Here is a 12,373-nt window from a genome sequence, read left to right as displayed (position 1 = left end):
AGCCCCGCGGGAGCAGGCGGCTCGGGCCGGGCGTCCCCTGTCCCCCGATCTGCGGGGAGACCTTCGCGGGGCTCGTCTCTCCACTCGAGGGTCCCCAGAGGAACTGCTCACGTCTATTGGAACTGAAAAGAATCGAGTGGAAGGAATTGTGAAAGGTTATGTGATTAAAAGCAAACGTCCCTCTTCTTCCTTGAAGCTTCCCGCCCCCGTCCGTCCGCGCTGCATCAGCGGGCTCCGCGCTCCAGCCGCCTCCGCCCGGTCCCCGCGGGCGCGGCCGGTGCCCACCTGGGCCCTGAAACCTCCAGGCCCGACTCCCCGATTTCTCACCGCAGTTTATTGTCCATGTGCGGGTCCATGCTGCCACCAGAATTATATCCAGGTGTGTTTTTAATTTTAAACAACTCAGAGAGAAAAACGTTCCCAGGAGTTTTCATTCAATGTGAACGCCGGGACAGGGTGGCTGCAGGCGCCCGAATACCCGCGCCCCCCCCCCCCCCCCCAGGCAGGGCCGCGCCCGCAGCAGAGCCGCAGGAGCTCCGCGCAAAGCTCCTTTCATCACGCCGCTCGGCCGCTGCTCTGGGCTGTGTCGCACCCACGGCCAGCTGGGGTTAGGGTGCAGGGTCGTCTGTCCGCTGGAACCCCGATGTCCCCCGGGTATGCCGAGGGCCGGAGTCCCCTGGACGCCTCCCTGCTCTAGGCAGCATGGCCCCCATGAGCACATCTTGGTAGGGCCTGTTGTTTTCTCTTCTTTCATTAAACAGGAACGTTTTTAACGTTTACCTCAAAGGGTGAGCTGTTCAGTTGACTCAGTTTACCTGGATGAAATCATGCCATGAGCAGTTTTGTTCAGAAGTTTAAATGCCCATCTTGTCGTTGAGACATAAATGTATCAGTTCTGTGATCTCCTTTTTCCTTTTATCGGTAGACATGTCAGCCTGAAAACACGGCGCTGTCCGTAGCTGCTGGGCCTCCTCTCGCTGCGTCTGACCCTCGGCCAGTTTCTGAAACGGGCTGTGTGCGTCCTCCCAGCGCGCCAGCCCCGCCGCTGCTGCTGGAGAAAGGCGGCAGGAGCGTGAAGGCCGAGTTTACCACGTTCGTCCAAATGACTTTGACTTTGCAGCCAGGGGTCTTAAAAACCAATTCTTGCACCAATTCTTTCTGCTAACAGCTTTTTTGTTTAAAAACATGTGTATCATTTGGGCACATACAACTTTAAGAAACATTTAACTAGTAATTACAATGTAAATTTAAAAATTAATAGTAAGTGGAAGGATCTTAAAATTTGCTATCTAATTAGTGAATAGTTGATACAGTTTCACACATAACAATGCAAATATTTGGTCTATAGGTTTTCCTTGCATATCTTTTTTATTCCTAATCATACTTTTGATAACATTTTATAAAGGCTTTTGCAACCATGGCAGGGAATTTATTTACTACTTAATTTTTTTTATGTGTAGTGTACATTTAAAAATTAAGTAAATCTAAACACAGGAAATACATATGGCATTCTTTCCTTTCTTGAATACTTTGCTATTTATACAGTCATTTGAAATTTAAGTGTAAATATATTTTAAGAGCTGTGCCTGGTTCATCTTTGTACTTCATCTAATTTAGTAGATGACCCATAAATGTAGGGTGTTCTATTGTCTCCCATGGGAGTGATGTAGGAAATATTCTACAGAAATGGGACTCTGCCCTGCTCAACTTTTCTGCCTTGTATGAAAAGTATCATTGCAAATATCAGATAGCAATCCTATATTAATTTGATTTTGTTGTAAATCTCTACATTATACAATTTCATTTTGAACAATCTAAAAATGTAGTTTTTCTATAATTTTAAGTGTCAATAACTTAACATATCATCTAGTTTTCATTGAATAGGTTTTGTTTTGAGGAACATTTTAAAAAAAAATTATTCCCCTTTAAATGTCAGTCTGTGTCTGGAGAGAACCCACCTCTCCCATTCTGTGCTGGTGTCTGCAGGACCCGGGAGGAGAGCGGGTGATTGCGGCTCACAGCAGGGGACATGGCTGTCAGCGATCTGCCTCCGGACCCCGACAGCCCCTTCCTTTAGAGGACTCAGTGCACGCTCCATTATTCTCTGCTGCTTTGGAGCACTCGGTGTGTTTCTGGTCACCACCGATGGCTTTACGGCAGCGTGAGCATTGCGTTAGGACAGAGGAGTAAGTAGTTTTTATATAAACGCACTAGACACTGTTTGGAAAACCACTTTTTTCCTCATAGCAGTTACTTTTTTGGATACAGATGAAGCTCATTCCTAATTTTTCCACTCTGATCACACACAAACTGTAACTTACAGCTCTTTCTAAATACTTTGGTGGGTTTGTGTTTCAGCAAGTGTTTTTCATGGGTGTCAGGCCTTTGGCATTTTATGCTGCATTGTGACATTTATTTTGCTTGTTGTTTCGTAGGACACTTTCTAGAATCAGAGTAAGAAAACATTGTACAGGCAAACAGTCTAAAAACCTACAGGGACAATCTTAGCTGATGTATAAAAGGGTAACTGTTTGTGGGGAATGGAGCAGCTCTGCGTTTGGGTTTATACGCCTGCTGGTTGCCGCTGACCTCCACCGAGCGCACAGCGGCCCCAGGGAGCCCGGCTCCGGAGGAAGGCCGCGGCCCCGCGGCCGGGGACAGGCTCTTTGTCTTTCTGACCGTCTGCACGCCGGCACATGGAGGCAACTTGGCTCTACCTTCTTGCAGAGGTATATTTTTAAACAGCCTTTTGGTAGCTTCCGGAAGCTTTGGGAAGGTGCGTGGAGGCCAAGTGTCCGGGCCCTACCTCGCCTTCTGCAGCTCTTGCCGCAGCCAGGCCGGCAGGGGCTGCCCGAGCTTGTGCAGCAGCTTGGAGAGCTCCACGTTGTGGTCTCGGTAGTAGCTGGACAGGAAGGCTCTGCTCTGGGGGGCGGAGGGGGGAAAGCGCAGTCTGTTTACAGTTCATCACAGCAAACGCCACAAACCCTGACGGGTTCAAGCCTGCACACATCTCCATTCCTGGATTGGCACCTGCGCTATTTATTTATCACAAAATAAACCCAGGGACTCTGTTCCTCAAAACACACACCCTACGCACACACGCTCTTTCACTGGGGGAGGAGCTTTTGGAGTAAATGCGTGGCTGATTTGCATGTGCAGAATTAAATGTTAGAATAACTAGACTGAGTTCCTAGATATATAACTTAACAACGGACAATTTACTAGTCTGCTCTGTGAACACCATCCCGTCTTGGAGAAAGAGCCTGGCAGATCTGTACTGTTAAATACGCCTCGGTCATCATTGATTTCCATTTATATTTTGAGTCCTTTGGAGGACTCTTAAGGCACTTAAAAATCCTGACCTCAGAAACCGTGTGTGGGGAGCCTTACAAATGCTCTGGCCATCAGGTAACTGTGACCCGGCCTGTTGGTCCTACTTGAGCCAGGGAAGGAAGAGCATGCCTTGGAAGCTGTCCTGACTTCAGTGAAGAAGAACATTTTCCTAATGAAACTGTCAGAAACGGGAAAGGCCGTGGTGTGGCCTTCGGTGGGGTTTCCGTGTGGTGGTCGGGAATGTGAGGGGCGGCACTGCCTCTGTGCCTGTACCTCCCGCGTTATATCGCCCTGAGATTGTTAGTTGAGTTTGTCCTTCGTAAAGCTTTTATTCATTCCCTGTGCTCTTACTTTTAAGTGGCACAGGGAAAGTCTCTTCCTGTGTAGTAATTTCATGTGACACGGGGGTTCTGCGGGAATTGTGGTCTCTGGCACTAGACTGAGCATGGGAGCTGCCTCCCTGGGATGAAGGAGGACCCGCCCTTTGTATGGCTGTGTGTCTGTCTGTCTCGTCTGCCTGATCTGCTCTGTTCCAGCCTGTCAGCCCGGCTGGCACGCTCCAGCCAGACAAAGGTGGACACACGTTATGTCCCCCATCTGGGAGCCCGATCGTTTTGTGACCTCTGCTCCAGCCAGACCTGGAGTCCAGGGAGGAGCTGGCTCTTGGGGGACAGTCTGAATTTCCGATGGTCCCCTCCCATTCTCCCTGAGCAGCTCACTCAAATTATTCCCCTTGTGACTGAGCCCTGCTGCCAGCTGGCTGCTGATGGTCCCACATCCCAACACTTCAGCCTGGAGCGCGCTGGGCTCCGTTTCTTCTACCCATCCCCTGGAGTTTGGCACAAGCCTCCTGAGACTGAGGACCAGCTCAGCTGCCTCAGTTTACCGGCTTGTGGGCACCATTTTCAAACCTGGCAAGGGTTTCAGCGACCCCGTCACAGTGCAAAGCTTAGCACACTGGTGGTTACTGTCAGGCAGCCACACACTACTGCGGAGAGGCCCAGTGAGAAAGAGGGAAATCTTTTGGTCCTATTTTCAGTTTCCGCTTGATATGTTCCTTGGTTTTGTTAACATTTTTTCGTGCTAACATTTCCTTTTGGAATGAGATGCTGCCTTCTTTGTTCTGACTCAAAATGGAAAGTCCTGCAGCTTTTCTATATTCCTGCCCGACAGGTGAGACGTTACTGGAAATATCAAAACAGGCAGCCTGGTTGCTCTAAAATCCAAACGTCGCTTTTAATTTTTAGGAAGGCTGAATTTGGATTTTAACCACCTTTCTAAGAAACGAGATGTATTATCATTTAGGATTTTGCTAACTGAGTTTGCATTTTAAGTTCTCAACTTACATCAGGGTCCATTGGGGGGTATTTCCTTCCTTTGCTCTTTCCAAGGCATTTTGTTTTACCTTCTTCCAGTAACTGGCACCAGAATCCTTTATGAGAATCAAACCTAGAAAAGAACCCAAAAAAATGTATTTTTCAGGCAACGCATAAGACGTCATGACCCCACAGATGAATATTATTGCTCGGTGTTAATCTGCAACCAGGGAAACTGGCCTGGTTTTGACTCTATCGCTCTGCTGCAAGTCTCCTGGCAGAGTCTCAGTCCATCTGTCACATCTGCGGGTTGGCCAGATCCCTAGCAGAAAAGTTGTCAGCAGAAGGCCTCCTATTAATAGAAATTAATAAGCCTACCTCCTGCAACTGGAAGGAAAAGCTTTCATCAATTTCAAGCCCATTCTTTCCCTTTCCGGGGTTTAAAAGGACAAGCCAGGCTTCACCCACACCTCTGGACTGCCAGTCCTTGGGCCGTACAGTCGCGGGGTCATGGGAGAGAAGGGCTGTGGCGCGACACGGGGTAACTAATTTTAGGGTTCTCCAGCAAGAATCCACCGAACTCTCTTCCAGCTATTTTCTTACTTTGCTACCAGCTCTGTAGGAAAGCAACAGCGCCTATAAATTTAGATTTTCATGCAATAATTTTATAATCACAATAATAGCACACATTGAATTTACATTTTAGTTCACTAAAATATTTCCTTTACCTCTCTGTCATCCGAGCTTTCATTATAACCCCTCGGTGACCTGGAGTGAAGGCTTCTCCCCATTTTATGGCACTTAGCATAGTATGTGGCCCTGTGAGTGTTTGCCAAATGATGGTTGAATAGAAACAAAAGAGAAGCAACTGTTTGTCACATCTTATTTTTTACAGCTTTTTCAGGTATAGTTTTCCCATCATAACACTCACCCTTCTAAGTGTGCAATTCAGTGATTTGTAGGAAATTCAACCACCACACTGTGCAAGCACCACAGTCCAGGTGTGGAGCATTCCCCACCCCCTGTCCCTCAGGATCCACAGCAGTCAGTCCTGATCCCCCCCCCCCCCCGTCCCTCAGGGCCCACGGCAGTCAGTCCTGATCCCCCCCCCCATCCCTCGGGGCCCACGCAGTCAGTCCTGATCCCCCCCCATCCCTCAGGGCCCACGGCAGTCAGTCCTGATTCCCCCCCCCCCCCCCCGTCCCTCAGGGTCCACGGCAGTCAGTCCTGATGCCCCCGTCCCTCAGGGCCCACAGCAGTCAGTGCTGATGTCCCCATCCCTCGGGGCCCACGGCAGTCAGTCCTGATCCCCCCGTCCCTTGGGGCCCATGGCAGTCAGTCCTGATCGCCCCCCCGTCCCTCGGGGCCCACGGCAGTCAGTCCTGATCGCCCCCGTCCCTCGGGGCCCACGGCAGTCAGTGCCACGGCCCCTCCGCAGGTGGCCGCCCCCTCTCCTCCCGACTCCGTCCTTCCTGGGCTCTCCCTTTCTTTTCTTTCTGCGCTGGGGAGGGTCCGCCAGATTCTGTTAGTCCCTCTACCAGCTGAAGGACACGTGGGTGGGTTCCAGTCTGGGGCTGTTGTGACGAATTCCGCTGTGGACACGTCCGTGGACGGTTCATATCTCTTGGGATGGGTTCCTAGGGGGCACTGGAGTGTCCACGAATGTCTGTTCAATTTTTAAAAATCGGCAAAACTGCTTCTCCAGAGCGGCCACGTGCCACGCCTCAGGTCAGCAACGGGAGGGTCCAGCGTCTCCACTTTCTTGCCAACCTTCGGGACTGCCTGTGAGTCACAGCCCCTGTGTGTGTCAGTGAGTGTGGCTCCTCTGCAAAGCAGTGTGACTGCACGTCTACGACGCACAGCGACAGTGTGGGGAGGGCGTCTTTCTACAGCCGAGCTGCGGACAACTTAAGGAGCCCCCTTGAAGGCTCCAGTTTCTAAAGGAGGCGCTTCCTGTTGGCGTCCTGCTCACCAGCGAGATGCACAGTGCTGGCATCTCAGGCCTGAACACCTGGTGCCACTGGAAGAGCTTAGCGGGCCGGCGGTGCGGCTGTGCAGGGTCAGTCCTGCCTCCTGCGTTTGGCTTCTCTGTGCCGTTTCTTCCCTGAGAAATGGAGCGAGCGGGGCCCATCACACAGGGTTGTTATGAAGCAATAATGCAAAATGCTTATGACACGGGAGTGTTTTCCGATTCTGAAATGTCACAGACACTTTTGAGAGAAAGGCACCGTCTGAAATGGGAGCAGACGACTTTCTTCTCTGTCACCTCTTGGCATTCGAGGCTCTTCCCCAGGTGGCCTGGCGAAGCGGAGGCCTCGGCTGCCTCGCTGCCGCTCCTGCCAGGAAGGGTTAAGTCAGCGCCGTTCCACCCGCTCGTCTGGAGCGCTCGGGGAGAGCTCCTGGGCTGCCCGGACTTGGCCGCCGGGCAGCAGGTCAGGCAGGGCACAAGTCCTCTGATGCCAAAGCTGCTTCAGCTCCTTCTCAGCGAAGCCCCATCCTCGCAACAAAACAAGTGCAACCTCTATTTAACTCTGGCCTTCAATCCCTTATTGCCCACTTATTGATGGTTTCAGTCAGTTAGTATAAAAAATCCATGCAGTCCAGTCTGGTGCACTCATGCTAACAAACATGTTGGCTGACAGAGAAATAAAGGCGAGAGGCTCAGGCATTTCTCTAACTGGTGTTTCTGCCCCTCCTGCCGAGCCACTGGGGGCTGGTAGAACCGTGAATGGATGTGTTCACGGGAAGATCTAAAGTTTATATTTTTCATTTTAGCTAATATAAATTAGCATAATTCCATGCTAACCATCATTTTCCCTGATTTCTCTCAAATATCAGTCAGCTTTAAACCACTCGGTCACACAAACTGTGAAGACCAAAATAACGTCGGTACATCCGTCCTGTTTATAATCTAGGGATGAAGGTTATTTGAACAAGAATTGTAAAGTGTTAACTTACTTAACTGAAAAAGTTGCCATTTATGCTGTTTAAAGCTTATCCTGCTTATTTCAAATCACAACCGCACTCATTAAGAAAATCGTATTTTTTTACACATTTGATGTGTCATCTGAGTCCATGACGATGGTGTAAGTCGTTTTAAGACATCACCCACTGCCCGGTGCCCCAGCAACCCCGCGAGTCTTCACCACCTTCCGTAGTGACTGCGGAAAGGGATCCAATCATATTCTTGACAATGGAAACTTAGTGCCACTTCTTGAAAACAGTTTTGAAGTTGGAGGTTCCACGTTAAAGGCCGTCAGCTCATCGATCTCTGAGACTGGACCCCTCTTCCACACAGGCCGTGTGGTCAACCTCTGGGCAGACGTGGCCTCGCTCACGTGTTCTCCTGTGTGCACAGAGCTGGCGTCCTGTGGTTGGTGGAGGATTCCTACCTGTCTGCAGTTCACTGCATTTTTAGAGGGCTTTAGATGATTTTTTTTAAGTACCAAAGAGATAGGCTTCTCTATCAGTAGCAGGAAAAACATGAAGTGATAGGTGCCACTCCGGAGAGCATGCATTTGTACCCCCGTCACCCCCACATGCCCGAGGCACCGGAGAGCTGTTCAGTGCAGCTGCTGCCACTAGTGACCCACAGCAGGGGGCACAGCGAAGGGGCACTCAGACCCGTTTAGACCGACAGCAGTGACACGGAATTCCAAGTATTCCACAGCAGGTCCCTGCTGCTCTTTACAAGGTGCGTCAGGCCCACCGATGACCGATGAGACAACGAATGAGAAGCTGCGTGGCGCGGCACATTACCTCTACGGCGGCGGGCGGCGAGAGGCCGCCCCTGACCAGAGGCTGCGCCTCCGGAGGCCACACGTCCCTAATCTGCTGCTGGTCTCCCTGAGCTGCCAGGCTAGGGCGTCGTGTGGCGGGGAAGCCTCGCCAGACGCACCCCAGGCGCAGAGGGAGCTGGGTTCTGCGCCCCAGCACACGGCGTGGATATTACTCCCCTCCCCTCCCCACGCCTCTCTCCCCACGAGGAGGACAGGGCCAGGCTCACAGCCAAGCTGGGTGCCGAGGGACAAAGAAACACCGGGCGTGCAGGTGGGGGACCTTCCATAGAAAAGGGAGCGTGTCTGTCGGACACTCCACTGCTCTTGGAAACACAATGCACAAACCCAAGATAGGCCAACTTGAAACAGAAAACTGTAGAGAAGAAAAGCTTTCTCTTCTGGGAGGTACTTAGGAAACTATGAAGCAGACAGCGGGCTTGAGTTTCTAAATGCAAACTGAAGCCACTCGGCTCTCGTCACTGTCAAGCTGGGAGTCAGGCGCCTCTGGCTGGCGTCCGCGTGCGCATTTGACCCGAGGCCTCAGCTCCCGCAGTGCCGTGGGGTGGACCTCACGGGCCGGCAGGCTAATCGCGCCAGCACAGGAGCCGCCTCTCAGGAGGGAAGCTCGGGACTCGAGCTCCACCTGCTCCCCGGTCAGCGGAACCGAACGTCCCTCTCCCACGTGTCCCTGCACGTGATTCCTGCCAGACGTAAGCAGCTCTGGGTGTTTTCCTGCTGATGTTTCACTAGGGGCTGCAGAAAGGGAGGTGGATCCTGCCTAAATGCTACAAAATAAGGGCACCACGGAGAGAGAGCATCAGCCAATCTGTAGACTGAGTTCTATATTGATAAACGTGATGGAAGAATTCCACAATACAGTCCTTTCCAGTTTCTTTAAGGTGCAGTCCATGGCTCTACAATTAAATATATATATTGCTGTGAGAGTCGGGTCATGGCCCATCCAGCTCAGTATCTGCAAGTTGCTCCAGGCCTGTGACATAGGAACAAGCACGGCCCTCGTCAGTGTGACGGCCAACCGCTCGTTGTTCATGGACACAGTGAGATGCAGGACTTATCTGAGACGCCCGGTGAGGCCCCGAGCCAGGGCTGCGGTCAGCAGGGGGCACACGTTTAAAGAGACACCCTCCCGCACCGGCACAGCCCCTCGGGGGTGCATCTCCTTCCGTGCCGGTGCCTGGCTCACCGCACCCCGGCCCCTGCCTAGGTGGAGTCTTTACTTAAGGAAATCAGAGGGAGCCAGCGACAGAAAACCAAACAGGGCTGAGGCTTCTGAAGGACAGGGGACAAGTCAGACCTCCAGGGGGAGGTCACACAGGGAGACACGTCTGCCTCCGGGTAGCAGCAGCAGCGCGCCTCCCTCCGCCCGCGCCCCCCGCCTCCCTCTGCCCGCGCCCCCCGCCTCCCTCTGCCCGCCCCCCTCCTCCCGCCTCCCTCTGCCCGCCCCCCTCCTCCCGCCTCCCTCTGCCCGCCCCCCTCCTCCCGCCTCCCTCTGCCCGCGCCCCCCTCCTCCCTCCTCCCTCTGCCCGCGCCCCCCGCCTCCCTCTGCCCGCCCCCCGCCTCCCGCCTCCCTCTGCCCGCCCCCCGCCTCCCGCCTCCCTCTGCCCGCCCCCCGCCTCCCGCCTCCCTCTGCCCGCGCCCCCCGCCTCCCTCTGCCCGCCCCCCTCCTCCCGCCTCCCTCTGCCCGCGCCTCCCTCTGCCCGCGCCCCCCTCCTCCCTCCTCCCTCTGCCCGCGCCCCCCGCCTCCCTCCTCCCTCTGCCCGCGCCCCCCGCCTCCCTCCGCCTGCGCCCCCCTCCTCCCGCCTCCCTCCGCCCGCGCCCCCCTCCTCCCGCCTCCCTCTGCCCGCGCCTCCCTCTGCCCGCGCCCCCCTCCTCCCGCCTCCCTCCGCCCGCGCCCCCCTCCTCCCGCCTCCCTCTGCCCGCGCCCCCCTCCTCCCGCCTCCCTCCGCGCCCGCCCCCCTCCTCCCTCTGCCCGCGCCCCCCTCCTCCCTCCTCCCTCCGCGCCCGCCCCCCTCCTCCCTCTGCCCGCGCCCCCTCCTCCCGCCTCCCTCCGCGCCCGCCCCCCTCCTCCCTCTGCCCGCCCCCCTCCTCCCGCCTCCCTCTGCCCGCGCCCGGCCTTGGGGGCCACCCCTGCTGCCTGAACCCGCGGAAAGGAGAGAGGAACCGGCGCACCAACGCTGGGGAGTCACCTGGGCAGACCTCCAGGAAGGCCCAGTGCTGTCTGCGAACAGGCTGGGCACCCCCAGCATAAGCAGCCCTTTGGAGGGTCGGGTGCCCCCAGAGGGACCTCTCACAGGAATCAGCGGGGCACCGGGGCGCTGCCTTGCCCCTGTTGAAATGTCACTCCCCAGGGGCCCGTGTCAGTCTGAATGAGGCTCGGTGTGTGCGGAGCAGCTGACGCGACATTCGCGTCACCAAACGACGGCTTCTTTAAACCCAGTTCTCTGCCGACACCTCAATGAACCCATCAGAACATAAACTTACGTTAACGCTTCGGAGTAGTTATAATGACGGGAGACGCCCAGAAACTTCTGCACGCCATCCATCACGGTCGCAGGATCCGCTCGCAGCTGCTGCCCGTCGATAATTAGCAACTAGATTACCAAGGGGGAGAAAGGCAGCAGGCGCTGAGAAAAGACGCAACGTGCAACGAGGATCCCCGCACCCCGCTTTCCCGGCGAGCGGCTCGAGCGGAGGGACCGACAGGCTGTGTGAGACCCAACCGGGCCTCCCCGCCGATGGCCTGGACTGGGACGTGCTCCTGCTTTGTAACCCGAGAGCCCTGCAAACACTGTGAGAACGGGAGCCCTCGAGGGATGGAGACAGCCCGAGGATCATGCCTATAAACCACACGTGGGAGCCCGGACACTGGCCGCCCCTTCTGCACTGGGCAGGGCAGAGACAAGAAAGGTTCGAACAGGGCCTGGCGCGGTGACGCAGGGGACCCATCACTCTCGGGACTCCACCCGAGGGGAGCACCGCCAAGGGCTCGGAAATCTCTAATCCCGTTAGAGGAGAAGGTACGATTCCCAGAGACCTGCCTGTGGGCAGTGCTTCCTCAGCCGACCAGAGGAAGAGTTTGTGGGGCTCGGGCGAGGGAGGGTGGGCCCGCGGTGGAGGGCTCCGGCCTGCCGTGCGGGGGGCTCTCCACCTCCTCGCCATTGTTTCCATTTGGTCTAGACCCGCGCTGCTCAGCAGACCGATCGGTGAGGATGGCCATGCCCACGGGGGTCCACCAGGTGGCCGCAGAGCCGTTGCAATGTGGGCCATGTGGTTGAGGGGCTGAAGTTTTCATTTTCTGCAACTTCAGTATGTGTTCAAACGGCCCCGTGGGGGAGCGGCCGGACAGCGTGCCTGCAGACACACAGGCACGGCGGGCGTGACTGGACTGCTGTGGGCCCGTCAGTGTCAGCCCTGACTGTGTCATCGAGGTGGATGCCCGGCCAAGGAGAGACGCAAGGAAGCCAGGAACAACGAAGGACTCGTGAAAAATTCAGCAAGGTGGTGCAAGGGAAATAATGGCGATTAATTAAGCAAAATGATATCTGCCTTGTTTGTTAAGAGGCGCCCAAGCTTCCTTCTCGGAATAAGAACCAGGGCTGCTAAAGCTCGTAGCCTCAGGGATGGCGTGAGCTGGAAACAGCAGGGCGATCGAGCCTGAAATACTAAAAGAGAGAAGCAGCCCTGGCGGGTTTGCTCAGTGGTCAGAGCATTGGCCTGAGGACCCAGCGCCCCAGGTTCAGTTCCCAGTGAAGGGCACGTACTTCAGTTGCAGGCTCGATCCCCTGCCAGTCCGGGCAGGTGAGGGTGGCAACCAGTCGACACGTCTCTCTCACACCCATGTCTCTCTCTCCCTCTCTTCCATGCTCTCTGAAAAGCAATGGAAAAAATATCCTTGGATTAAAAAAGAAAAAGAAAAAGAATTAA

General features: G+C 54.8%; 1 protein-coding gene across 1 annotated transcript in view; it reads right to left on the bottom strand.

Annotated features, from left to right (window-relative positions):
• Positions 1 to 314: 314 nt before the first annotated feature.
• The window catches only part of LOC308556641 (bifunctional heparan sulfate N-deacetylase/N-sulfotransferase 3), a gene marked incomplete at its 5' end in the record, with an annotated part of 73,183 nt that continues 61,124 nt past the window's right edge, over positions 315 to 12,373 (bottom strand). Inside the window, 3 exons of the mRNA XM_081136065.1 lie at positions 315 to 2,922; positions 4,680 to 4,782; positions 10,931 to 11,040. Of these exons, the coding sequence (XP_080992191.1) occupies positions 2,803 to 2,922; positions 4,680 to 4,782; positions 10,931 to 11,040 (333 nt within the window). The 3' untranslated portion in view covers positions 315 to 2,802. The remainder of the gene's footprint in view (positions 2,923 to 4,679; positions 4,783 to 10,930; positions 11,041 to 12,373) is intronic.

The sequence above is a fragment of the Miniopterus schreibersii genome (genome assembly GCF_964146895.1).
Source record: "Miniopterus schreibersii genome assembly, chromosome: 4".
Classification (NCBI taxonomy): Eukaryota; Metazoa; Chordata; class Mammalia; order Chiroptera; family Miniopteridae; genus Miniopterus; species Miniopterus schreibersii.
Note: the sequence above shows the minus strand (reverse complement) of the source record. Positions and strands in the feature narration are given on the sequence as shown.